At 45.0% G+C, this 26,507-nt stretch overlaps 1 protein-coding gene across 1 annotated transcript; it reads left to right on the top strand.

The window, feature by feature from the left end:
* Positions 1-134: 134 nt before the first annotated feature.
* On the top strand, positions 135-16,040 carry LOC123763884 (mesotocin receptor). Its single transcript, XM_069329671.1, has 4 exons — positions 135-331; positions 12,690-12,849; positions 13,217-13,396; positions 14,652-16,040. The coding sequence occupies exons 1-4, from the start codon at positions 211-213 to the stop codon at positions 14,977-14,979; spliced, it is 789 nt and encodes a 262-aa protein (XP_069185772.1). The 5' UTR covers positions 135-210; the 3' UTR covers positions 14,980-16,040.
* Positions 16,041-26,507: the final 10,467 nt, after the last annotated feature.

Below are 26,507 nucleotides of genomic sequence, written 5' to 3'. Positions count from 1 at the left end.
TGTGTGTGCGTGCGCGCGTGTGTGTGTATGTGTGTGTGTGTGCGTGCGCGCGTGTGTGTGTATGTGCGTGTGAGTGTGCGTGCGTGTACCCCCAGCAGGTGAGGACTGACGAGGGTGTGGCCGCAGGTGCAGGAGGGCTACCACCCTGACGGGGCTCCGGTGTACGCCTGCAGGAGCCGGGGCTACACGCAGGAGTGGCAGAGGAAGGCCATGTTCACCTGGCTCACCTTCTACATCCTCCTCCTGCCCTCCCTCGTCATCACCTTCTGCTACGCCTCCATCGTCCGCGTCGTCTTCCGGCAGAGCAGCGAGCAGCGTCTGCAGGTGGCAGGTGAGTGCTCGAACAAGTGTCTTCGTACAGGTGACAGGTGAGTGCTCGAACAGTTGTGTTCGTGCAGGTGTGGCTGGTATTCGTACAGTTGAGGCCTGTGGCTGATGTTTGGATAGGTGTGGCTGGCGTTTGGACAGGTGTGGCTGGTGTTTGGATAGGTGTGGCTGGCGTTTGGACAGGTGTGGCTGGTGTTTGGACAGGTGTGGCTGGTGTTTGGACAGGTGTGGCTGGTGTTTGGACAGGTGTGGCTGGTGTTTCAGAAGTGGTGGGTATTCAAGAGAGAGACAAAGAAGGCGTAAGGTTTGCAGAAAGACGCAGGATACAGGTGTCGCTGGAGGATCGGTGACAGGTGTGTGTTGTGACTGTGGGAACAAGTGTATCTCTGACTTCCCTCCCTCTCTCCTCCTCCACTCTCTACGTTAACATTAACGAATTAAACTGAACTCTTGTCCTTAATACATGAGGTTACACACTCAACGCGCTAACTCTACGGACAACACAATCCGTATTTCACTAACACAAAACCTAACCCGTCAAGCGTCTCTTAACAAAGTTCATTTTACATGGTTAAACGCCTGATTTATGACAACTTTGCAGTTGTCATAAAATATAATATACAAAATTAGTCATGCATCAAACGGAACGTGGACGTTAGATGTATAACCAATACGATATATTAGTATCAGGCCAATAAAAACGCCTTATATATATATATATATATATATATATATATATATATATATATATATATATATATATATATATATATATATATCGCTCTAGCACACCTCATTCAGACTGGATGGTTAACTACTCTTTTTCAGATACATAATATTATGGCCGATTACTGGCGAGTGCGAGAGACAGTCAGAGTGAATCTTGCACATCTCGAGTGAATCTTGAACAACCAAACTAAACCTTAGACCTCTTCGTGGAACTGTGAACATTAAGAGTAAATCTTCATTATGCAGTTGGGAATCTTGAACATCCTGAGTCTTGAACATCCAGAGTAAATCTTGAACAACCAGAGTGAATCTTGAACATCCAGAGTAAATCTTGAACAACCAGAGTGAATCTTGAACAACCAGAGTGAATCTTGAACAACCAGAGTGAATCTTGAACAACCAGAGTGAATCTTGAACAACCAGAGTGAATCTTGAACAACCAGAGTGAATCTTGAACAACCAGAGTAAATCTTGAACAATCAGAGAGAATCTTGAACATCCAGAGTGAACCTAGAATATCTAGAATAATCGTTGAACACTGGTGTATCTTATAAAAGAGTTGATTATGTGTGTTGGCGAACTATCTTAGCTTAACGAAGTTAAGTAATATGACTATCTCAACGAGTCTTATGTAGCGGTGTACAGGTGTGAGAGCACACCTGGTGATGGAGCCCACACCTGCCTCACCGTCACGGGAACATGTATATAGAGAAGGTCACCCGCCTCACAACACACGTGACTCTGGCTGCCATCATGAGAGAGACGAGAAGTAGCCAGGGGCCAGATTCACGAAACAGTTATGCGAGTACTTACGAACGTGTACATCTTTCCTCAGTCTTGGACGGCTTTGGTTACAATATTAAACAGTTTACAAGCATGAAAACTTCCCAATCAACTAGTGATTGGAAAGGCTGTTATAAACAGCCTCCTGGTGCTTCGGGGCTCATTGACTGTATAATAATTGCAAACAAAGCCGCCAAAGATTGACAAAAAAATGTACAGGTTCGTAAGTGCTTGCGTAACTGCTTGGTGACTATGGCCCCAGGTCACAGAGCAGCCCGTCCTCCAGAGTGGGACCCGACGCGACTACACTCTTCTATTAAAGTGCCCGAACCCAACCCACTTGAGGACCAGCGAACAGAAAACGGAACATCACGTCACTTCCGCTAGCCGCTGCCATTTTCAGAACATCAGCTTTTGGCCTTGAGGGGAAATTATACGTCAAAATACGGTGTGCTATTCAAGAGAACGGGTTGCACAGACAGACAAACCTCACGGCTTAAAAGGTCGGGCACTTAAGAGTTCCTTCAATAATGAAGTGCTTCGCCTCGTCTAAGGTCTTTCAAGTGTAAACCCTTGTAAACCCAAACATTAACCTCCTGATATATGACACTGAGTAGTTTACAATCACCGCCACGTCACTGAGGTATAACATTCTCCCCGTAATCCACATGAAAATTAATAAATTAAATTTATCTCATCCTCTATATATTATATCCATAATACATCAAATTAATGATTAAATATCATGTTAAGAGCTTTTATCTCTTACGTATCCTGCCTGCGTATAGTGACATGCACATGTTCAGGGATAACAGCACGGTAGATCTCTAGCGAAGCAACATGCACTCACTAACACAATTTATATATACAAACTAAGCTAAGTCCGGCCCAGCTGGGGGGGGGGTTAGTGGAGCCGGATGTCGAGGCATCAAAGGTACTCGAGTTTGCATCTAGATAGGTCTTGTGAAGCCTGCAGGTCATGTGAGTGTGTGGTGGGGGCGTGACATCACAGTTTACACGATCAGTGATCGATTATATTGGGTCTTGCAACGATATCCTTTTCATAGTCAATACTACACAAGCAACACAATACAATTACGAAAACACAAGTTCACACAATACAGTGATGGCAACACAATACAGCCCAGACAAGTCAATACAATCAAGACAATACAAACAATACAATAAAATCAAAACAAACCTTCACAACATCCTCTCTCTCTCTCTCTCTCTCTCTCTCTCTCTCTCTCTCTCTCTCTCTCTCTCTCTCTCTCTCTCTCTCTCTCTCTCTCTCTCTCTCTCTCTCTCTCTCTCTCTCTCTCTCTCTCTCTCTCTCTCTCTCTCTCTCTCTCTCTCTCCAAGGATCAAACAGCATCATATGATTTAGAGTTTAAAAAGTTTAAGGGCCGAGGCAGGAGGCTTTTATGAACATAATGCCTCCATGGGCGAGGCTGCAGGCATAACGGTTTATTTCCTAAACGCATCATGTGGTTCAGAGTTCCCTTTGCTACTGATCCCAGGATTTATAGTAAACCAAAGTAAACTCGTTATCTACATGAAAAGGGATGGTTGGATGTCACAGACTCTCCTCTCGTGGTTGAAACAAGATTTCCTGCTGATGTTCATGCTCTTTTAGTCCTTGTATAAAATGCAAAATTTTGAAATAGGTATATTTTTTTACACATTTCAGTACAAAATACAGCACATAGTTGCGTCAAATGGGTCAGTAACTTCGATGGAGCCATGGTCTGTCTTTTATGAGGCTCGCAAAGTGTCTCTCTATTTCTACTCTCACTCTGACACTCACATCCTTGTTTCTCTGGTTATCTGGTTCTTATCTCTGCTCTGTTGTTGGTGTAGTTTCCTCGTGCCCTTGGGCTTATGTGGCACCCTTCATTACACCGCTTGGCTACACCAATAGGGAATCCAGTGCTCTGCCTCCTCCTCTCTCAGATCAGTGACACACTTACGGGTAACTTCCCAACGTTTCTGATATGAGGAAATGTTTGTCTAATCTTCCCTCTGATATGTGTCCCTTGGTATGCTGTCCCATGGTATACTATATCAAAGTATACTGTCCTATGGTATACTGTCCCATGGTATACTGTCTCAAAGTATACTGTCCCATGGTATACTGTCTCAAAGTATACTGTCTCAAAGTATACTGTCCCATGGTATACTGATCCATGGTATACTGTCCCATGGTATACTGATCCATGGTATACTGTCCCATGGTATACTGTCCCATGGTATACTGTATCAACAACCTGTCCTCTTAAAAATATCGTCGCTTGTGGCCGTTTACCAGTATGGCCGAAAGTGGACGTAATTTGAAAATGAAAAAATGTAAATAAATTTGGGATTTTTTTCAACAACAGTAAGTTAAGGGTCCTCTGGTAGGTTAGGTGGGCAGGAAATTCTCATAAAGTTTCAAAACGTTATGAAAAACGTGAATTGAAAGTTTCCTCTCCTAACCTGTCCGAGTAAGCCGGACGACTCAAACAGAAAACGGGACAGTACGTTACTTTTGTGAGCCGATTTCATTTCAAATTACGTCCACTTTTGGCCATAGCGCGCATACGAGCCAAAAGTGACGTTATTTTTAAAAGGACGGGTTGATACTGTCCCATGGTATACTGTCTCAAGGTATACTGTCCCTTGGTATACTGTCTCAAGGTATACTGTCCCAAGGTATACTGTCTCAAGGTATACTGTCCCATGGTATAATGTCCCAAGGTATACTGTCTCAAGGTATACTGTCTCAAGGTATACTGTCTCAAGGTATACTGTCCCATGGTATACTGTCTCAAGGTATACTGTCCCATGGTATACTGTCTCAAGGTATACTGTCCCATGGTATAATGTCTCAAGGTATACTGTCCCGTGGTATAATGTCCCAAGGTATACTGTCTCAAGGTATACTGTCCCATGATATACTGTCTCAAGGTATACTGTCCCATGGTGTACTGTCTCAAGGTATACTGTCCCGTGGTATACTGTCTCAAGTTATACTGTCCCATGGTGTACTGTCTCAAGGTTTACTGCCCCATGGTATACTGTCTCAAGGTATACTGTCCCATGGTATACTGTCTCAAGGTATACTGCCCCATGGTATACTGTCCCGTGGTATAATGTCTCAAGGTATACTGTCTCAAGGTATACTGTCCCATGGTATACTGTCTCAAGGTATACTGCCCCATGGTATACTATCTCAAGGTATACTGTCCTTGGTATAATGTCCCAAGGTATACTGTCCCAAGGTATACTGTCCCATAGTATACTGTCTCAAGGTATACTGTATCAAGGTATACTGTCTCAAGGTATACTATCCCATGGTATACTGTCTCAAGGTATGCTGTTCCATGGTGTATTGTCCCATGGTATACTGTCTCAAGGTATGCTGTTCCTTGGTGTATTGTCCAATGGTATACTGTCTCAAGGTATACTGTTCCATGGTATACTACCCCATGGTATACTGTCTCAAGTTATACTGTCCCATGGTATACTGTCTCAAGTTATATTGTCCCATGGTATACTGTCTCAAGGTATACTGTCCCATGGTATACTGTCCCATGGTATACTGTCCCATGGTATCTCTCTCTCTCTCTCTCTCTCTCTCTCTCTCTCTCTCTCTCTCTCTCTCTCTCTCTCTCTCTCTCTCTCTCTCTCTCTCTCTCTCTCTCTCTCTCTCTCTCTCTCTCTCTATCTCTCTCTCTCTCTCTCTCTCTCTCTCTCTCTCTCTCTCTCTCTCTCTCTCTCTCTCTCTCTCTCTCTCTCTCTCTCTCTCTCTCTCTCTCTCTCTATCTCTATCTCTATCTCTATCTCTCTCGCTCTCTCTCTCTCTCTCTCTCTCTCTCTCTCTCTCTCTCTCTCTCTCTCTCTCTCTCTCTCTCTCTCTCTGTTTAATTTGATTTAAGGCATTATTATTTTGTTCATTAAAAATCAGTTCTATTTAGGTAAAAATTTGTAATTTGAATGTCTAAACAAAAGACTGTTCCTCTGACTTCTTGAAGTCTTCACATCACGTCACCTCTTACAGCCAATAGGAAGCAAGAGGCCCTCTGTGACTGATCACGTATTTCAGGCATAGAAACACCAGCCAATTAGAGAGAGGCGGGTTGTATCCTGGCTGTCTCTCATGTGCGGAGGGGAGCTCACCTGGTGCTCATGCTTCCAGCTGACAGCCAGTCACGTCAACGCTCTGTCCAGATTATTCAGTTCGTGAGTGAAGGCTCGTATAAGGTCCAGACATTGAAGATTACATCGTAGTAATATCGCACGAGAGGACGGCGGCTGAGGTGCTCCTGCTCCTAATTCATCATTCATACCGGGAGATTAGAATTTCTTGGACAGAAAATCTAAAGGAAACTGGTCAATACGACAGTCCGTGACCTCAAGAGACAGTTAACACCGAGGACGACGCAGGGGACGGAGCACCGTCGAAGGACGGTCCTGAAGATATAATCCCATTATCGGAATGTGAGAAAAAAAGACTAAACTCGTGTGGCTGAAATCGTGACTTTAGAAGACCACATTACTCTTTGTGGTCCTAAGTTGGAGGACCAGCGTGACTAGCTAGCTGATCTTCACGGCCTGAAAGCAAATCTCTCGCTCTCTTTATTCTGATTTTTCAAAAGTTCATTGAATCAAATATTATAAATTAGCTTCACCTAAGCGACTGTCAGGTTTATACAATGTCATCAAGATCATCGCGAACACTGATATCCTCACCGAGGATGATAAACGCTGTGATTGACGTCAACAGAGTTCAGAGAACGCGTGCTAAAAGTCAACAATTGCACGAAGTCTCAACTAAACTTCTCCACGCTGGGTGCCTCTCTCATGTTACATATTGCAACAGAGAGACCTGATAAACACGACGTTGAGGAGTTAAAGATTACCTTGTCAGTGGTAAGGCTGCCCATGTTCAGAGAGGAGGCGACGATCATCGTCTCATTGTATTCACTTTGATAAGGAGAAACTACCTTTGATTCAGTGCTATAAATAATGTGTTTGTTTTTGGCTGTGCTGACGTGAAATAAGTGTATTTGAGAAGTGAGATTTCAAGTAAACCATCCCAGTCACTTGGACCGCTCGGTACAGCAACGACCTTGCTTCTTGCAGGTCGGCGTTCGATCCTTTCACCCACTCTTCCCATATCCCAGCTCCTATCCTCTTCTTATATTCCTTTCATGTGCTATATTGTCATACTGGCTTAACGTTTTATCCTCAGAATTGCCTTCCTTCCAGTAAACCTGTGTTGCATTATACATTCACGTGTGTCTCAGGTCAGAGGAAACTGTCATCTGCACTGTTTACCTTATACCAAAGATACTCGGCTACCGACGGAGGAACCACCACGTGGAGATATTGTGTTAATATTACATCTACATGCAGACGATTTCTCAATAACGTGGCTGAATATATGAAGATTAAACCACACACCAGAAGATGAGGAGACAACGATGTTTCGGTCCGTCCTGGACCATCATCAAGACCATTGTGATAATGGTCCTGGACGGACCAAAACGACGTCGTCTCCTTATTTTCTGGTGATGTTTAGTCTTCCTACATCTGCATACCTCCATTGTGGTGACGAGGCGCTGGTTGAGGGCTGGGGAGCCTCCTGGGGGAACGTGGGCCCACAGTGGTTGAGGGCTGGGGAGCCTCCTGGGGAGCGTGGGCCCACAGTGGTTGAGGGCTGGGGAGCCTCCTGGGGGAACGTGGGCCCACAGTGGTTGAGGGCTGGGGAGCCTCCTGGGGAGCGTGGGCCCACAGTGGTTGAGGGCTGGGGAGCCTCCTGGGGAGCGTGGGCCCACAGTGGTTGAGGGCTGGGGAGCCTCCTGGGGGAACGTGGGCCCACAGTGGTTGAGGGCTGGGGAGCCTCCTGGGGAGCGTGGGCCCACAGTGGTTGAGGGCTGGGGAGCCTCCTGGGGAAGCGTGGGCCCACAGTGGTTGAGGGCTGGGGAGCCTCCTGGGGAGCGTGGGCCCACAGTGGTTGAGGGCTGGGGAGCCTCCTGGGGGAACGTGGGCCCACAGTGGTTGAGGGCTGGGGAGCCTCCTGGGGAGCGTGGGCCCACAGTGGTTGAGGGCTGGGGAGCCTCCTGGGGAGCGTGGGCCCACAGTGGTTGAGGGCTGGGGAGCCTCCTGGGGGAGCGTGGGCCCACAGTGGTTGAGGGCTGGGGAGCCTCCTGGGGGAGCGTGGGCCCACAGTGGTTGAGGGCTGGGGAGCCTCCTGGGGAAGCGTGGGCCCACAGTGGTTGAGGGCTGGGGAGCCTCCTGGGGGAGCGTGGGCCCACAGTGGTTGAGGGCTGGGGAGCCTCCTGGGGGAGCGTGGGCCCACAGTGGTTGAGGGCTGGGGAGCCTCCTGGGGAGCGTGGGCCCACAGTGGTTGAGGGCTGGGGAGCCTCCTGGGGGAGCGTGGGCCCACAGTGGTTGAGAGCTGGGGAGCCTCCTGGGGAGCGTGGGCCCACAGTGGTTGAGGGCTGGGGAGCCTCCTGGGGAGCGTGGGCCCACAGTGGTTGAGGGCTGGGGAGCCCTCAACCACTGTTGATGTTTCCACTGTTTTCACTGTTGATAGTAATTCAAAAATCAATTCTCCAAAATTCATTTTTATTTCTAGTCTGACGCGACACTTGAGCGCGTTTCGTAAAACTTATTACATTTTCAAAGACTTTAGTTTACACACATACACACAACTTTAACTGAATAGAGCTTAAACATCTTCGAGTTTTTTATACCTACATTTGGGTGAGGTGACATGTTACAATATTTTTGCATGAGGTGAAAATAAACTTTTTACACAAGACAGAACACGAAACAATGGGTATTAAAGGTAGGTAACTGCAGAAGGCCTATTTTATTGGCCCATATTTCTTGATGCTTCTATATTGGAGCGGAGTCTTGAAGTGGGTAGAATATAGTTGTGCATTAATTGGCTGTTGATTGCTGGTGTCGACTTCTTGATGTGTAGTGCTAGAGGGATTAACGGCAAGACTGATGCTGAAGGACGACAGAGCTAAACAGGAGAGAAAGTAAGAGAGGAAAGAAGAGAAAGGGAGAGATGAGAGTTAGAGAGAGAGAGAGAGAGAAGAGAGAAAGAGAGGCAAGAGAAATATAGAGAAACAAGAAGAGATATTAAGAGGAATCAGAGGAGCGATAGAGAGGGAGGCGGTGCACTCACAGAGGTAATTGCACGTCATGGTTGAGTTGTCAAAGGAACGGATAACCAATCCTGGATCAAATGTGGGCTGAACAGACGTTCAAGTTAGCCATAGCTCACCTCCACCTTACCCCTTCCCTCCCTCATCCCCCTCCCTCATCCCCCTCCCCACAACCCCCACCAAGGACAGGTCTTCATTGAGCCAATATGAAGACGCCAATAACGGCGGGAGTTATGCATGCAAAAGGTAATTTGATCAGAGGATGTGTCAGTCGGGGTAATGTGGCAGAAAGGGTTCGAGACGCATATACGTGTTTGTTCGAAGAACAGGCAGGGTGTTCTCAGTGCGAAAAAAAACCTACTTCGAACACGCATGGTGCAGCCCGTCCTCTAAATAAAGGCCAAAGTCCATTCCATGCACCCGCCAAACACCCCCCCCCCCTCTTTATGAATGAAAACGGTTTACACACAACTCACAATTGATGACGTCCGAACACTTCCGGAACAAGTGCTTCGATGACGAATTTTGTTCGAACCACAACGCTGTAAATGCTTCACCCACGTACTACAAATACAAATAATCGCCAACAGAACCTAAACATCTAACCTAACCCATGCCTATATATGCACAATATGCTAATATATTACAATATCAATTTATATTTGAAAAAAATTATGTTTTGAATGAACAGCATGTAAAAGTTTATGAATGCGTGTGTGGAGTCGACCGCTGGATGTAATGGACTTGAGTCGAGGACGGGTTGTATATAAACCGTTTTTCATTCATAAACAGGTGGGTTGACGGGTGCATGGAATTGACTTTGGGTCTTTGTTTGGAGGACGGGCTGTGGGAGAACCATTCACTGAGTTACGATTCGAACAGAGGTCGTCAGTGAAGCAGTGTTCGAACGTCATCTGTTGTGTTTCGTGTGTGTGTAAACCCAGTTTTCAATCATAAACAGGAGGTTTGGAGGTTGGATTAACTAGCATTTGGCCTTTGTTGTTGAGGACGGGCTGAAGAATTTAGTGGGGTGCGATTCAAAGGTACTGAAGCAGTGTTCGAGAAATGTTTAAAGATCAATTGTGCAGCCCGTCCTCGTCAACACAGGCCTCATGCTCATTAATCCCTTTGCTAAGCCCCCCCCCCCTTGTTTATGCAGCCCATCATCATAAACAAAATTTAAAGTCCATTCCATGCTCCCACCAAACCCCCTGTTTATGAATGGAAAACAGTTTACACATAATTCACAACTGATGACGTCCGAACACTTCCGGAACAAGTCCTTCGCTCACGTCCTCTGTTCGTTACCACAATTCTATAAATGCTTCACCCTCGTATTTCAAATACATATAATCCCCAACATAACCTAACCTAATCTACGCCTAACTATACATAGAATTTTTATGTATAATAATATTAATTTATACATGAGAACAAACCAATTTGTAATATACAGTATGTTAAAATTGACGAAAGAGTCTGGGGAGGATGCTGCTTTCAACAGCCTAGTGCGAGGACGAGTTGAATACAAATAATCGGCAACAGAACCTAAACACCTAACTTAACCAATGCCTAAATATACACAGTATGTTAATATCTATATATATATATATAAAAATGGAAATATTCGTTTGTGCATAACCGCTAATCTCCGAAAGCTCTTCATCCATTGCTTTGAAATTTTGACACAACGTTGCATTCGAATATGCGCGTCTTTTTATATATCGACTATATATATGCCTCACCTGTGACAGGAAAAAAAAGATGCTATTATTAAAACAGCGCCATCTGTTGGACGTAATAGCAACATGCACGCTTTACTACATATGTCACGAATTCCATTTCAATGTTTCCGATTGCATTGATAAATTTTATTTTCATAGATGTCGATTTATTTTATTCATATTGATATATTTTGTGTGACATTGTGTTGGAATTGAGCTGTGTTGTTTACCATACCTTTCATTTCGTAAGTATAAGTATAGATTGCCACACCTGTGACAGGTAAAACTATGCTTTTCTTAAAAAAACAGCGCCATCTGTTGCATGTAAGAGCAACACACATGCTATACTAAATATGTTACAATTCCTTTTCAATGTTTCTGATTGCATTGATAAATTGAATTTTCTTAGATTTTGATTTATTTTCATTTTGACTTAATTACTTTGTGTGAATTGCGTTGGAATTGAGCTGTGTTGTTTACCAGACCGTTCATTTTGTGAGTATAGTTTATTTTTTTATTTTTTCATATTTTCATTTAAATTTTTAACTGTTTTTCTTATATTTCAGTGATGGGAACATCAGATCACTTGATGTTCCCAGTTTTCTGATGGGAACATTAGACCATTTGGGAAGGCATCGGACGAGGGAGTGGGGAATGGTGGGGAGGACGAGGGGACGGAAGTGAGAGATGGTAGGGAGGACGAGGGGACAAGGGAGGGGGTAATGGGGGCGGGAAGGACGAGGGGACGGGGGAGTTTGGGACGGTGGGGACGAGGGATGGGGGAATGGAGAATGGTGGGGAGGACAAAGGGACAGGGGAGTGGGACATGGTGGGAAGGAAGAGGGGATGGTGGAGTGGGGAGTGGTTGGGAGGCCGAGGAGACGGGTGAGGGAGAAATGGTGGGGAGGACTGGGATACAGAGAAAATTGCTGTGGCTCAGCAACGCATGAGCCACAGCAGCGCATGGCCGGGTACTGCTAGTATAACAATATTAATTTATATTTGCGAAAATTCATATAATGAATGAACAGCATGTTAAAATTTATGAATGCGTCTTTGGGGTTGACCGCTGGATGGAATGGGGTTGGTCTGATGACGGGTTGTTATCAATTGAATACGTCTGCCAAAACTGTAGGGATCTGAATTCTGAAGCAGAAGTAAAAATAGATTGGCTTTCCCACTCATTCGCAAGAGCGAAATATTGAACAATTGAAAAGACTAGCGGAGTGGACGACTATTGTGAAGAGTGGACTGTTGAATGCTCGTATTCTCTACCCAAGAGAAGGCTGCTGAATGCGTTCATCCTCTTCCCAAGGAGAATTGAGGCGGGAATTTCTTATGACATTAATTTCCGTGTTTTTTTTTTAGACTTTAAGTGATTTCTATTATTAATTCGAAAGAGAGAGAGAGAGAGAGAGAGAGAGAGAGAGAGAGAGAGAGAGAGAGAGAGAGAGAGAGAGAGAGAGAGAGAGAGAGAGAGAGAGAGAGAGAGAGAGAGAGAGAGAGAGAGAGAGAGAGAGAGAGAGAGAGAGAGAGAGAGAGAGAGAGAGAGAGAGAACCGGCATATAGACAGACAGACAAACAAACAATCAGAAAGGTGTAAACATTCAGACACAAAGAGGCAGACACGCAGACACACATGGACACCGTAGGACTGGGGGAAACAGGAACTCATTTGGAGGATCAAGAAAAAATACGCTAGAGTCAAGAGAGAATCGGAAAGGCAGTTTAAATATGACGTAACAAATAAATCCAAAGATCAAGCAGAGATCTAACCAGTCATGTAAGAGTCAAGTCAACAGTAAATACCACTATTAGACTTTACAATGATCAAAACGTCCTCAAGTAACATGACAAGGAGGTCCAGTAGGAACCCAACTAGTGACTCTAGATAAGGTCTTCAGGCTTCATGTCCCTCCTCACCGTGGTCCCTCTCAAAGCTTGTTCTCTGGTGGTCTTACAGACGGCTACACAGTTCTTCGCAAGACGACCCTCAGCTCCCAGTCCATCTCCAGAGCCAAGATTAAGACCGTCAAGATGACCCTCTCAATCATCCTCACCTTCGTCGCCTGCTGGACGCCATACTTCGTCGTCCACAACATCAGGATCTGGTCCGACTACCAGTGAGTATGAGCTCCTCTCATCTACTAACTTGCATTTTACACGAGATCGATCAATCTGCTAAAAAATAAGACGTATTAACAAACATTAAATCTATGTAATACCGATGATTTCTGTGCATAGGTTAGGTGGGTTGCTTGGGTTGGTATGTTTATGGATAGGTAATGAAGTTGGAAATTGAGAAGTTGGAGTGGAATATATGGGATGGGGAGGTGGGTAGGTAGCTCTCTTGAGCTACCTACACAGGTAGACCTGTGTCTACCTGTCTCCCTCCCCGAGTCACCTGTGTCTACCTCTCTCCCTCACCGAGGCATCTGTGTCTACCTCTCTCCCTCCCCCGAGCCACCTGTGTCTACCTCTCTCCCTCAGGTACAACATCCCAGAGCCGGTGATCGTGCTGGCGGAGACGATAGCTCTGGTGAACTCGGTGATGAACCCCGTGCTCTACGGCTGCTTCAACCTCAGAGTGAAGCAGGGGCTGAAGGACGTCTGCTGGAGGGCCAACCCCGCGCCCACCTACTTCAACGTCAACAGCGCCTTCCACTCCAGGTGGGTGGATGGGGCTTCCCTTTATTCTTTTATCGGCGTTCAGTAAAGCCAGGCATTAGTGCCAATATGTAAAGTCAGGCAGAAATCTTGGATAAACAATCAGAAGATAAATTCAGACAGTAAATTCAATAAGTAAAAGTCAACCAGTAAAGCTAGACTACAGAGTCAGGAAGTAAAGGCATATACCAATGGTTCACAGTAAAACCAGGACGAAAAACAAAACAATTTTATATAGGCAGGAGAGCGAGAAAATATCTTCTCTTGTTACAAGTAACGTAATGCTCTTTACTTGTTTCAACATGTACTTATTTCAGATACCGTAAGAAAAATACGCTAGAAATCTATAACTTATTTACGTGTTCAGAACTGTTCGTTATTACGAAGCTGCGAGTTTCTGTTCATTATCCATGTCACCCTCCCCCCCCCCCGCCCAGGATGTATCCCCTACAACAAGCTGACGAACTCCTGCGTACTGGCTTACTGCTAGGTGAACAGATGCATTAGGTGCTAGGAAAATGCGACCAACCATTTGCCCTGCCCGGGATTCGAAGTTGGATTAATTGTTTATGAGGCGAAAAAGAACCCCACAACTTTACATGGACTTTACAAGGACGTATATAAACCCAGTGTCTGATGCTACAAATAAAGTACAGTTTATTAATATAAATATTTATATAATTCTAATAAAAAATTGTAAGCAGTACTCTGTTATTATTAATATTAATATTATTATTATTATTACTATTATTATTTTATTATTATTAGTATTATTATTATTGTTAACATACAGAAACCCCATTAATGTTACACATAACAATAATGACATCTACTAGCACTATAAGTGGGCGGGGACCTGCGACTTTTTTTTAATGACTCTATACATAGCGAGGCTGAGTAATGAAACGTTAAAATAATACCAGTTTAGTGCAGGCATGAACTGGTATTATCTTCTCGTTCATAGCACTGGCAACAGGTACACTACAACAGGTTCACTACAACAGGTACACTATAATAGGTGCATCACAACAGGTACACTACAACAGGTACATCACAATAGGTACACTACAATAGGCACATCACAACAGGTACATCACAACAGGTACACTACAACAGGTACATCACAATAGGTACACTACAATAGGCACATCACAACAGGTACATTACAACAGGTACACTGCAACAGGTAGACAATAAACAGGTAGACCACAACAGGTAGTCAACAGGAGGCCGGTGTGTACCGTGTACCCTTATCCAGCAGCGTGTCTCGGAGCGGGTCGTCAGCTGTGGTACGGTACAACAGCGCTAAGAACACGGTCAAGCTCCCGGCCCTCCTCTTCACAGATCAAGCTTCCCTCCACCGTCACTTCGGGAGTCCCTCCACCAGCCCGCGGGGCCTCGGCTCCCTCCACAACCCCTCCACTGTCACCTCCAGCACCTCCTGCGTCAGTCTCAACAGGGAGAGGCTCCCGGCGCCGCGTCAGGAGGCATTAGTTGATGCTTCGTCTGCGTCGGAGGCCACCAGACCTCAGGTGTCCATCAGCTGTCATGATCTTCATTGTTTGTGTGATGTTGATGTGTTCTGAGGTGTTCCTCTGTTACCCCCTCCTCCTCCTCCTCCTCCCTGTGTGTACCTGCACCACTCCCTGTGTGTACCTGCACCACTCCCTGTGTGTACCTGCACCACTCCCTGTGTGTACCGTCACCACCCCTGTGTGTACCTGCACCACTCCCTGTGTGTACCGTCACCACCCCTGTGTGTACCTGCACCACTCCCTGTGTGTACCGTCACCACCCCCTGTGTGTACCTGCACCACTCCCTGTGTGTACCGTCACCACCCCCTGTGTGTACCTGCACCACTCCCTGTGTGTACCGTCACCACCCCTGTGTGTACCTGCACCACTCCCTGTGTGTACCGTCACCACCCCTGTGTGTACCTGCACCACTCCCTGTGTGTACCGTCACCACCCCCTGTGTGTACCTGCACCACTCCCTGTGTGTACCGTCACCACCCCCTGTGTGTACCTGCACCACTCCCTGTGTGTACCGTCACCACCCCTGTGTGTACCTGCACCACTCCCTGTGTGTACCGTCACCACCCCTGTGTGTACCTGCACCACTCCCTGTGTGTACCGTCACCACCCCCTGTGTGTACCTGCACCACTCCCTGTGTGTACCGTCACCACCCCTGTGTGTACCTGCACCACTCCCTGTGTGTACCGTCACCACCCCCTGTGTGTACAAGGTGTGTGTATTAATGTATCAATCTACTCGCTTCTACTTAATAAAACTGACATTCATCTGAAACAGTGTCTCCAAACAGTCCCGAGTAATGAGTGCATGGAGACACACACACACTCGTGTGAGAGACACACTCATCACGCGTGAGTGTGTCCCCACACAATCAACCCAACAACACATATTTGTGTTGTTGGGTTATTTACATTTCCCAAACGACACATATATGTTATGTAAATATAAATCCATTAATGAAGTTGATACTCCTTTGATTTTTGTACATATGTTTGATCCTTGTAAATATTTGTTTTGCCTAAAAAATAAATGTTCATTCAGACTGTAGAGTGGGTAGACTCCCCTGATGTATATTATATTATGATGCTGCCGGATAATAAATGATAGCTACTTCTCGCGTGTTATTATTAACGTGTTGTCAAGTCTTGCTACTGTGTACAGGTCGCGGAAACCTGACTAATGCACCATTCACCAGTTGTGGCAAATATATAAATTATGTTTATTTGTTGATGAAGCGACTGTGATCAGTGGTGATATGGATAATTGATGTTATAGAAGAAAGGCGGGGAGAGAGACGGGAGATGAACTGGTGGGGGAGAGGGGGGAGGGGAGGTTGGGGAGAGGGGAGAGGGGAGAAGATAGGCAAAGGGAGATGATAGAGGGAAGAAGAGAAACGGGAAGAGGTAAACAGGGGTGACTAAATCTATAAAAGTCTGTCGATCTCAATAGAAGCGAATATCTGTCTGCTCAAGTAGGAACTAGACGCTCTGGGATAGTCCCATCTAACTTTCACACATGAAACACAGGCCAGTCTGGGTGAACCCAAATGCCCTGCTTTAAGAAATATTGGCGATATAATTGGGCCCCGACAATGTGAAATGACGACATGAACTTGAAACCGGCCATATACTGCAGGTATGTTGACGACATTTTTACACAGGTACCTGATGTCAGACATCTGCAGGAGTTGAAGGAGGCATTCGAGCGGAATTCTGTGTTGCGTTTCACTTACGAGATGGAGAAGGATGGGAAGCTGCCCTTTCTAGATGTAACAGTCATGGAAAGGAGCGGAGGTTTCAACACTGCAGTCTACACTAAGGAAACAAACATAGGAATGTGCCTCAATGCCAACAGTGACTGCCCAGACAGGTACAAGAGGAGTGTTGTTAACGCTTATGTCGACCGTGCTCTCAGCCACAGCTCAGGATGGAAGCAAGTCGATGAAGAACTCTGTAGGGTAAGGCAGGTCCTAGTCAACAACGGCTTCTCCAATGGTTTCGTTGAAGACATCATAAGAAGGAAAGTGAAACGCCAAGCAACCTCTGAAGAGACAACTAACACAACACCTGTACCCCCTATTAGACTAATTTACAGGAACTTCTTTTCCACAGCTCATAAAACGGAGGAAAGGGTCCTGAAAGATATTGTTAATAGAAACGTTATCCCTACAGACAAAAATCAGAAGATACAATTGACGATCTACTATAAAACCAAGAAAACGGCCAACCTACTCATGAGAAACTCTCCAGACACAAAGCAGAACGCTTTAAAAGAGACCAATGTCGTCTATGTCTTCAAATGCCCACTTGGGGACTGTAAGCCTCAAAGAATTCAGTATATAGGCAAGACAACAACATCTCTTTCCAGGCGATTAACGATGCATAAGCAACAGGGCTCCATTAAGGAACATATAATCTCTTCCCACAACCAGACCATCACCAGAGAAGTCTTAACAAAAAACACGGAAATCATCGATAGATACAGCGATAGCAGGCGGCTAGATATCTGCGAGGCACTACACATTAAGAAGTCGACACCAGCAATCAACAGCCAATTAATGCACAACTATATTCTACCCACTTCAAGACTCCGCACCAATATAGAAACATCAAGAAATATGGGCCAATAGGTCCTTTGCAGTTACTTCCATTCTTCCCTTTAACTTACAAAATATTATACCCATTGTTTCGTGTTCTGTCTTGTGTAGAAAGTTTGTTTTCACCTCATCCAAAACTGCTGTAAAATATCACCTCACCCAAATGCAGGTATAAAAAATCGAAGATGTTTAAGCTCTATTCAGTTTTAGTTGTGTGTGTGTAAACTAAAGTCTTTGAAAATGTAATAAGTTTTACGAAACGTGCTCAAGTGTCGCGTCAGACTGGAAATAAGAATGAATTTTGGAGAATTGATTTTTCAGTTACCATCAACAGTGAAGAAAAATGTAAGAAACATTGAGAAAATTCGTGTTAGAATTATTAATCTTACTTTTTCGGTCATATTTAATAATATATATATATATATATATTGTGACGATAATCTCCTTCAAGAGATTGAGCCTGCTCTTCCCTCCAAAATTACGTCTTCACAATTATATAAAAAGACTATGGAAGAAATGTCCAACAACGACAACAACACCAGCAAGGCTTGCAAGGGTGAGCAGAAACGTATGCAGCCCGCCACCTGTTCGGACCCAAATCACCAAACTACCCGTTGATCGCTACGGCTCCGCTGATTGGTCGCCGGTCTGGCTGCACCTGCACTCGCCCCCCAATACTACCCGATGTCTGGGGTCGCCCCAACATCAGTCTTCAGAATGTTCCGTGCTTTCGTAGCCAGCACTCCTCCCAGCTAGACTCTAGAGTGTACTGAGAGAGGTGGTGGCTTTAAGCCAATATTCCAGCACCTCCCACTTACTGTTGTATTGCACTTCTTGTTATTTTGCCTTAACGTAACTTTTCATTGTGTCATTTAAGTATTCTTATTATTTTGATTGATTGATTTTATTATACATATTTGTTTGTGCATTATTTTCATGTTTTGATTTATTTAACGTAATTAAAATTTCATTGTTAAAGTTTTACTTGTGTTTTGTGTGTCTTCTCCTTACCTTACCACAGACGAAGTTCCAGTTTTTCTATTTTTTTTATAACTATGTGACGAGGCCATACCCCTAGCCTTAAACAGCCGAACACCAACGCGTTACCGTCACAAGTTATATGGGGGCCTGTCCTAGGAGCCTCACTCAGGTACTGGTGCCAAGTGGTAATTTATGGTAAGCGTATTTAACTCTGTTAACGTAGCTTTACTATTTTTCATTCAATTTCATTTTTTATAAGGTGCGGTGTATTGTGCATTACGAGAGTAACATATAGTGAAGGTGAGACAACTTTGGATTACGTGGTGACTGTAGGCCGCAGTCATACTCTTAATTGGTCATCTCTCCCTCCATGTTATTACTCGTATTTACCATCTATGTCCCTTGAATATTTCTCATTCTGACAGATCATCATATTGGTACCCTGGTACTGTGGTCTGCCCCGGGTCAAGAGTACCCAATCTTCTGCAATCTGACTGTAGGAGGACAAAGAGGGCCATAGTTCCTCTAGCTCGAACTTTAGTTGCTGAATTGGGACCTCAGCAGCAGTTCTCGTCACCAGTTGACACCTCGCACCCCTACACGTCAGTCAGAGATGATGATACATACAACGGTAGGGAATTAGCTTATTTTTTCAGAGCACAAAAGTTCGCTAATTCTGTAAGTATCATATTAAATTCAGTAGGAAAAACTTGCTTTATGTCCTATAGAGACTTGGCAAGGTATGCCTACATCCTTGGACTACCAATTTTACTTTTGAAGCATTTAACTGTTTCATTTGTTTTCGAAACTTTGTTTCATTTGTTAGTAGGATTTTCTTGCCCTTATTCTCTTACATGAGTACCGGGTACAAGATTTCCTGCGCCCTTGATTTAATTTAATCATTTAATATCTTTCACTTAACGTTAATTGTTAAAGATCACACAGGATAGGTGCCAGTTGCCACGTTGTCCTGTTTCTGACATTTCATTATTGAACATTCGTGTACCTTTATTTGCTAATTTCACCATGTTTCGTCTCCAAACTTTCCGTGCAAATCCAGCAGGTGAAATAGGGACTTTAAGTCGTGCCAAGAGGACTGAACTACAAACTCTTGCACATGAGTATCAACTAGAAGTTCCCTACCAAGCCAACAAAAATGACCTACACAACCTGTTGCTGGATTACTATTTAGAGCAAGGTAAGATAGACTCTGAAACTCATGAAACTTACTATATTGCAGATAAAACTGACTTGGCAACGATGAAACTTAAACTAGAGCTGGCCAAGATTGAACGTGAGCAGCAAAGGGAAGCCCTCGAACAACAAGAACGAGCAGCTGCCATACGAAGGGAAGAGCACGAACGCGAAGCTGCTTTGAGGAGAGACGAACAAGAACGTGAAGCTGCCTTGAGGAGAGACGAACAAGAACGCGAAGCTGCCTTGAGGAGAGAAGAACACGAACGCGAGGTCGCATTACTCCGTGAACGTGAAAGAGTACAGCTTGAAACCAAACAACGCGAGTTGGAAATACAACGCGAACATGACAAGCAACAAGCAACTCTGGCTCTAGAGTGTCGTCAACGTGAAATCGCCCTGGAAACTTCACACTTCACTCAACGCCAGCAAGCTACTGCAAATCTTCCCGTCAGTTTTAATATATCACATGCAAGTAAGTTAATGCCATCCTTTGTAGAAGCAGAAGTTGATGTGTTCTTTACCACCTTTGAAACCCTTGCTAATCAACTCAGTTGGCCTGTCGACCAATGGGCAACACTTCTCAGAGTCCATCTTACAGGTAGAGCTGCAGTCACACTCAGTACTTTGGCGTCTGAGAATGACTACTACACTCTGAAACAAGCAGTGTTAGACGCCTACCTACTTTCCACCGAAAGTTATAGAAGGAAATTCCGTGACCACCTGAAGGCAAGTACCACTACCTTCCTCGAGTTTGCTAACACGAAACGGAGGTATTTCATGAAATGGCTGGAAGCAGCACATGTCTCTACTTTTACAGAACTCGTCAACCTGATGCTTGTTGAAGAATTCTTGAGACGTGTGCCGCCTCCTGTCCGCCTCTACTTAGCAGATAAAGAAGAAACCGACTACCTGAAGTGTGCTAAGTCGGCTGACACTTACAGCCTCATCCACCGGCTGACACCTGAACCATCCTCCAGTAAGAAGTCGTGGTACAGTTACGAGAAGGTGAGCCCCGATCAAGCTGGTTCACAACTGTACTGCAAATATTGTAGACTCTATGGACATACCATAGACAAGTGTGGTAAGTCTCAATACAAGGGAACCACTGACCAACAACGACCCAAACCAACTCCTCCTAAGTCCGGTAAGCCTGTGATGAATGTTGGTGTTGATGTTAATGATCTTTCTCTTTTCAGTAACCACCTGTATACTGGAACTGTCTCTGCCAACGGTTCAAATCCGGAGGGACGTTTCAAATTGAAGATCTTGAGGGACACAGCGGCTCTACAATCGATCATCTTGAAGTCGGCTGTGCCCAACATAGTCTACACCGGGGAAACGGTCTTCATCACTGACCTCACTGCTACTACTCCATACCCTCTCGCCAGAGTCCACCTGGATTGTCCCTACGTGAACGGGGAAGTCCAAGTCGCCGTCAGGGAAAAGCCTTTTCCCATGCCTGGAGTGCAACTTCTCCTAGGCAACGACTTGGCAGAAGACCTGCAACCAACCAACCTGATCGTCATGGACAAACCCCAGGTGTGTAACTCTGTGCCAAGTAACCCTATTCTTGAGTATGTTCCAGCAGAGGTTCAAGAGAGTGAAGTTTCTCCTCCGGTTCTCGTGACCACCCGTGCACAAGCCGCACGTCCAAAGCCAGCTGACTCTACTGCTACCGCTGTCCCTCAAGACCCTCAGAAACTACCCCCGCATCTGACCAAGTTGGAGTTCCGTAAGTTGCAGAGGGAAGATCTTACTTTAACACCATTGTTTTTCCAGGCTGAGACTCAACCCGACAGTATTCCTGGGTTCTTCCTAGAGAACGACTTGCTCTACCGCAGATATAGACCCAGTAAACTGAAGGAGGAGGACGATTGGGCCAACACCGAACAACTTGTGATTCCCACCAGCCTGCGGCCCACTATTCTACACCTGGCCCACGGATCATTCTCCCACTACGGCTTCAACAAGACTTACCATGGGATTCGTCAAGACTACTACTGGCCAGGTATGGTAAATAACGTCAAACAGTACGTAAAACAGTGTCATACATGTCAGATGGCAGGCAAACCGAACGTCTCCATTCCCAGAGCACCACTGATTCCCATACAGGTGCCTGCGGAACCTTTCCACAGACTCATAATAGACTGTGTTGGTCCTTTACCTCGGACCAGTTCAGGTAACGCCTACATCCTAACCATCCTGTGTCCTACCACCAGATTTCCCATAGCAGTTCCAGTGAAGAACATCACGGCTGCTACGGTTATCAAACATCTATTGAAGATCTTCACTCAATACGGATTTCCCAGGGAGATTCAAAGTGACTGTGGCACCAACTTCACCAGTGATCTCTTCAAAAGGACACTGGAGGAGTTCAACATCAAACAGGTATTGTCCAGCCCCTATCATCCTGCTTCACAGGGTTCTCTTGAACGTAGTCATCAGACCATCAAAGCACTCTTGAAAAAGTTTTGTAGTGAAACCTCAAAGGATTGGGATAAGCAGATTGACCTAATAATGTGTATTTTCAGAAGTCTCCCCAATGAGTCCCTAGGAGTATCTCCTTATGAGATGCTCTACGGCCGTAAGTGCCGTACTCCCCTTAAGGCTTTCAAAGACTCTCTCAGAGATGCCACCTTCAGTGAGCATCAGAATGTGCCCCAGTTTCTTCAAAACCTTCAGCACATTCTAGAGAGAGTCCACCGCTTTGCCCATGATAATCTATTGAAAGCCCAGGTGAGAATGAAGACTCATTACGACCAGACCAGCAAAGTAAGAAAATTCAAGCCGGGAGACTTCGTCCTTGCTTATTTCCCTATCCCAGGTTCACCTTTACAAAACAGATTTTCAGGACCCTACTGCGTCAAAGAGTGCAGGAATAATAATAATTATGTGATAGAGACTCCAGATAGGCGGCGGAAGACCCAGCTGTGCCACGTCAACCTCCTGAAGCAATATAATGGTACTCCTCCCACTGTCTTGATTAACTATTCCACATTCACAGAACCCTACATCCACAGTGAGACCTTCCCAGCTTCTCCTCCCGAAAGCACTGACAAGGAGTCAGCGCTTTCTAATTCCGAAATCCTTAATGATCTTCCCAAATACTTTCAGGATAATCATAGTGCACCTCTCGTCAAGATCTTCAGAGAACATCAAGAGTTGTTCAGAGATGATCCCCAAGAGTGTAATGTTACCCAGCACGACATCCAACTGCTCCCCGACACCCGGCCGATTCGTCAACCCTTCTACCGAATCAGCCCGAGCAAGAAGGAAGTCATGCGTGCTGAGGTGCAGTACCTCTTGGACCATGGACTGGCTACACCTTGTGAGTCCCCCTGGGCCTCACCTTGTATCTTGGTGCCCAAACCCCAAGGTAAGGTGCGGTTGTGCACTGACTATCGAAAACTGAACTCTGTCACTGTCAAGGATGCTTACCCCTTGCCAAGGATAGATGACATCCTTGATGCCATTGGTAGTGCCCAGTACTTGTCCCAAGTGGACTTGCTTAAGGGGTACTATCAAGTGTGTCTAACGGAGCGCGCTAAAGAGATATCTGCCTTCATCACTCCTTTTGGACTTTTCAGATATGAACGCCTTCCTTTCGGACTATGTAATGCCCCGGCCACCTTTCAAAGAGCTGTCAACCGTGTCATCCAGGGCTTGGATAACACATACGCCTACCTGGACGATATCGTCGTAGCCTCCAACTCCTGGAGTGAACATCTGCTCCAGCTGCGACGTCTGTTCTCCAAGCTCCTGACAGCCGGCCTCACCATCAACCTGGGCAAGTCCACTTTCGCGAAAGGTAAAGTGCGTTATCTGGGTCATGTTATTGGGAGTGGCAGCATAGCTCCGTTAGACTCACACACTCAAGCCATCCTACAGTATCCACAGCCTACCACCAGGAAGCAGCTCCTGCGCTTCCTAGGTCTTGCCTCTTACTACCGTAGGTTTGTGAGGAATTTCAGTACAGTCGCCACACCTCTAATTCTATTAACCAGTCCCAAGCAACGGTATAATTGGACCATGCAGCAAACCGTTGCTTTCGAACAACTCAAATTCCTCCTCTGTTCTAACCCCATTCTCGCCTCTCCAGATATCACCAAGCCTTTCGTCCTTCATGTCGACGCCAGTGGTACCGGCGTTGGTGGTGTCCTGATGCAACAACGAGGCGAGGAAGTTCTACCTGTCAGCTACTACAGCTACAAACTGAAACCACACCAGAGGAACTACAGCACTATTGAAAAGGAGCTACTATCCATCGTCCTGAACCTCCAACACTTCGCTCCGTACCTACAAGGCGCCAGGTCTACCACCATCTTCTCAGACCACAACCCTCTCCGCTTCCTACATCAAGCCCAATTCACCAACCAGCGTCTTCTACGATGGGCTCTGTATTTACAAGACTTCAACCTGGAGATCCGCTATATCAAGGGTTCTGACAACACCATAGCCGATGCCCTCTCCAGAGTTTATGAAGTAGAAGCGACTCCATCCATTACTCCACCACATAACGACGTACTTCTTCCAGAACCGCAGGCTTCGGGGGAGAGTTGTGACGATAATCTCCTTCAAGAGATTGAGCCTGCTCTTCCCTCCAAAATTACGTCTTCACAATTATATAAAAAGACTATGGAAGAAATGTCCAACAACGACAACAACACCAGCAAGGCTTGCAAGGGTGAGCAGAAACGTATGCAGCCCGCCACCTGTTCGGACCCAAATCACCAAACTACCCGTTGATCGCTACGGCTCCGCTGATTGGTCGCCGGTCTGGCTGCACCTGCACTCGCCCCCCAATACTACCCGATGTCTGGGGTCGCCCCAACATCAGTCTTCAGAATGTTCCGTGCTTTCGTAGCCAGCACACCTCCCAGCTAGACTCTAGAGTGTACTGAGAGAGGTGGTGGCTTTAAGCCAATATTCCAGCACCTCCCATTTACTGTTGTATTGCACTTCTTGTTATTTTGCCTTAACGTAACTTTTCATTGTGTCATTTAATTATTCTTATTATTTTGATTCATTGATTTTATTATAAGAATTTGTTTGTGCATTATTTTCATGTTTTGATTTATTTAACGTAATTAAAATTTCATTGTTAAAGTTTACTTGTGTTTTGTGTGTCTTCTCCTTACCTTACCACAGACGAAGTTCCAGTTTTTCTATTTTTTTTTATAACTATGTGACGAGGCCATACCCCTAGCCTTAAACAGCCGAACACCAACGCGTTACCGTCACAATATATATATATATATATATATATATATATATATATATATATATATATGCGAACTAGTCTGAACGGTCTCCAGGCATATATGCAACTGAAAACTCACACCCCAGAAGTGACTCGAACCCATACTGCTAGGAGCACTCAGCATCTAGCGTACAGGACACCTTAACCACTCGACCAACACGACCGGGGTTAGAGATAAAATCCCTTCATGAAGGCACCTCGTTCAGAAGGCAGGACGAATATAAGATTGCATATTTTGAGGCAAGAAGTATCACAACATATAATGTTCTGGGCTTGAGACTTTAAACTTTGGCCTGAATAAAGCACAAGGAATTTTTCTCTTTATTTATGAAAGCATATATATTGATTACAACATACTTTGATGAACACGACTGCCAGTGATAAAAGAACCAATCACTGACGAGGAATGGCTGCATCAACCAATCAGAAGGGAGGAATTTATGCTTAAACTCTACAACTCACAAACGTCCAAACGTGTCACAAACTGATGAATATGTATCAAAGGTAAAAAATTAAAAATCTTTCTTTTGTGGAGATTTAAGAGAAATGAAATTACGATCTTACAAACGCTTGTATTCTGAGCCCAGAGATAAAACATTTACGCGAACGACATCAAAGGTTTCTGAAATGGTATATTAAGTCATGTTTTGTGTACCGGAGCATGAGGAAGATTAAATTAACGCTCTCTCTGCTGTCTCTGTCTCTCTCTCTCTCTCTCTCTCTCTCTCTCTCTCTCTCTCTCTCTCTCTCTCTCTCTTAAACTAAAAATACTATGCAATCAAAAGATAAAGTAAACTAGTTTAGAATTATGTTAATGTATCATGGAACCGTATTTATGTACACAAGAATGAACGACTGACGTACACGAATGGACGGCTAACGTACACGAGTAGTGGGATTTAGGACTATGCCCGACAATTTTGCCTTTTTTCCCTGCCGGGCATAGTCCTCATAAATTTTCGTTACCCCGGTGACGTTTGGTCCCCTGCCTGGCATAGTCCTAGGTAATTTTCGTTACCGCAGCGATTACTCGTCTCCAGGTCTTAGCATTCCGCTCAAGGGGATTAAAAAGCCGGTCTATGAGTCGTGTGTTTTGCGTTAGCCCAGTGACCCTGAAACCGAAGGTATAATAACGTCATTCCTGGTCTATTTTAAACCTCCTATTTACTTCCAATCTATGTTAACCAGAACACCAACTGTCGCTATTAGATGAACTTCAGTAGGTCCATTCCCAATTAATATCCCCTTTTTTCTCCATTTATACACATCCATAATGTAACTCCATTAATATTCAGAAGGTTCTATTTATTTCCCCTTACTTATCTGGAAGCTTTATATTTAATGTTCGGTCGATGATGGTTTATTGAGCATAGGCATGAATGAAATCTATTTATATGAAACAAAGGGGAGCAACACAGAGCGTGAACTAACATGTATCTTAGAGTTCACCCCTGTTAACAAACCAGTATTTACCCAGGTGTTTTTCCTACGTCTAAAACTTATCTAATTAATACCCATTGTTTCGTGTTCTGTCTCGTGTTGATAC

The sequence above is a fragment of the Procambarus clarkii genome, chromosome 23 (assembly GCF_040958095.1).
Source record: "Procambarus clarkii isolate CNS0578487 chromosome 23, FALCON_Pclarkii_2.0, whole genome shotgun sequence".
Lineage (NCBI taxonomy): Eukaryota > Metazoa > Arthropoda > Malacostraca > Decapoda > Cambaridae > Procambarus > Procambarus clarkii.
The sequence above is the reverse complement of the archived record's forward strand: the minus strand, read 5'-3'. Positions and strand labels throughout refer to the sequence as shown.

What these genes read in the sequence shown, in the direction of transcription:
- LOC123763884 (XM_069329671.1), top strand. Translation starts at nt 211, where the DNA reads ATGTTCACCTGGCTCACCTTCTACATCCTCCTCCTGCCCTCCCTCGTC. An exon ending in GCAGCGTCTGCAGGTGGCAG is followed by an intron (nt 332 to 12,689) that starts GTGAGTGCTCGA and finishes GTGGTCTTACAG; the next exon opens with ACGGCTACACAGTTCTTCGC. An exon ending in AACAGCGCCTTCCACTCCAG is followed by an intron (nt 13,397 to 14,651) that starts GTGGGTGGATGG and finishes ACCCTTATCCAG; the next exon opens with CAGCGTGTCTCGGAGCGGGT.